General features: G+C 45.2%; 1 gene segment (V, D, J or C); it reads left to right on the forward strand.

Annotated features, from left to right (window-relative positions):
• The first annotated feature begins 782 nt into the window (after nt 1-782).
• LOC116464239 (immunoglobulin kappa variable 2-30-like) lies at nt 783-1,603 on the forward strand. The segment is given in 2 exon segments: nt 783-845; nt 1,272-1,603. Coding segments are annotated over 2 exon segments (381 nt in total).
• Nucleotides 1,604-2,170: the final 567 nt, after the last annotated feature.

Here is a 2,170-nt window from a genome sequence, read left to right on the forward strand (position 1 = left end):
GCTGTATAACAAATTCTCTAGGAAATTCTTCAGATTCACAAAAAATGACAGCAGACAGTAACTTGAATCTGTAGGGAGGAAGGAAGGCCTCAAAAGCACTAAGGCAACAAAAAAAAGAGCCAGATCAAACAAACGTGTTTACTTCCGTTTATATGAGGTTTCGTCTAGAGAAATCCAATCTATTTGGACAGATGTCAGAATGCCAGTTTCCTTGATTGGGATGGGGGAACAGCTGTTTCCTGGAAGGTAGGTACATGAGGGAAGAATCTGGAGAGTCTGAAGTATTCTACAGTTTAATCTCGGTGGAGAATATATGTAAAACTTTATTTAGTTGCACTTTTTAACATTTCTGCCCCTTTGTGTGTGTTTTATTTCAATTTTTGAAAAATTGAAAGGGCCAAATCTGAACTCTTTTAAACAAAAATGAACAAAAACATAAGAATTAGTAAATATTTGTGGAAACATGGCCTTATTAACAAGAAGTATAAAATGTGCCTGGGAAAGTGCTATGAAACAAGAAATCTGTTAGAGAAGACAGAAGGAAATACTTAAATTTCTCCCACACAGGCAGCATAGATTTTATGCCTATTGGTTTCCCTCCAACCAGAGAAGATATTTAAGTCATTTTGCTCACAAGAGAGGCTCCTACCCTCCCCTTGGCTCTTTCCACCCCACTGCACCCACCAGGTGATTTGCATATTATCCCTTAGGGAGGACTTTCCTTGTGAGTCTGAGATAAAAGCTCAGCTCTAACCTTGCCTTGACTGATCAGGACTCCTCAGTTCACCTTCCCACAATGAGGCTCCCTGCTCAGCTCCTGGGGCTGCTAATGCTCTGGGTCCCAGGTAAGGGCAGAAGTGAGATGAGGGAGGAGAATGGCATGGAACGGTGAGCTCTCGGGGCCCCACTGCCTCCTATCAGCAGTGAGCTCTGGGGTCTCTCTACACTCCTATGTGTGTTTCTTTCCTGTATTGGACGTGCACATGTTGTCCTCCAGGATGGGGCATGTGATGATCAGATCTGTGAGACTGAGGAAGATTCAAGAAGAAACAAGGATCTGTGCTCTGGGGAAGACTGACACAGAAAGAGGGGATGGTGTGGGGACTTCTGGAGACTGCTTTGAGCCTTGGATCCCTTGAGTTCCATTTTGAAACTGTGTATTCCTGAAATATGAACAAATACATATATAGCCTGAAATAAACAACAAATCAAAATTTATGAAAATTACGCATAAAGTGTATACATAACCTTGCTCTTTCTATTTATTTCAGGATCCAGTGGGGATGTTGTGATGACTCAGTCTCCACTCTCCCTGCCCGTCACCCCTGGACAGCCGGCCTCCATCTCCTGCAGGTCTAGTCAAAGCCTCGTATACAGTGATGGAAAAACCTACTTGAATTGGTTTCAGCAGAGGCCAGGCCAACCTCCAAGGCGCCTAATTTATCAGGTTTCTAACCGGGACTCTGGGGTCCCAGACAGATTCATCGGCGGTGGGGCAGGGACAGATTTCACACTGAAAATCAGCAGGGTGGAGGCTGAGGATGTTGGGGTTTATTACTGCATGCAAGCTACACACTGGCCTCCCACAGTGGTACAGCCCTGAACAAAAACCTCCCTGTGGGGTGGCCCAGCTGCCCACATGTGGTGCTTGTCTGGGGAGCAGCTCAGCAGGGTCTCAGAATCTGTGTAAGAGGAAGATGCTGGAGAACCAGGGGACAATTCACAGCTGAGGACTCTGGACTTTGAGAGCCCAGCCACAGCTCAGGCACCACTCCTTCATGCCCTGCCAGTTGCCACAACCTTGACTGTCATAAGCAGCAGGAGAATGAGGGGTCCAAGTGCCCTGTGAGTAAACAAGCAAGAAGGAAGGGAGAGGAGAATGAAAGCTCACCCGAACTCTCCCTACCTTGTGTACATTTGTTAATTAAATGTAATCAGCAGAGCAGCCAGGCCATGGACACAGATTGTGACTATCCATGTTGGATACATCTTTGGGCTTAGGAGTTTTTGGCCTATTGTTCAGAGGACATTTGATAATATTTAATATTGGTATTTTGCCAGTTTTCTAACTTCCTGCTTCCCCTATTCTCCCACTCCCAAAAGATAGTAGAGACAGCATTCTATACTATTTATCCTAAGGGGAAGCTGACTGAGGACAGTCAGTAAAAAT

The sequence above is a fragment of the Hylobates moloch genome, unplaced genomic scaffold (assembly GCF_009828535.3).
Source record: "Hylobates moloch isolate HMO894 unplaced genomic scaffold, HMol_V3 SCAFFOLD_315, whole genome shotgun sequence".
Lineage (NCBI taxonomy): Eukaryota > Metazoa > Chordata > Mammalia > Primates > Hylobatidae > Hylobates > Hylobates moloch.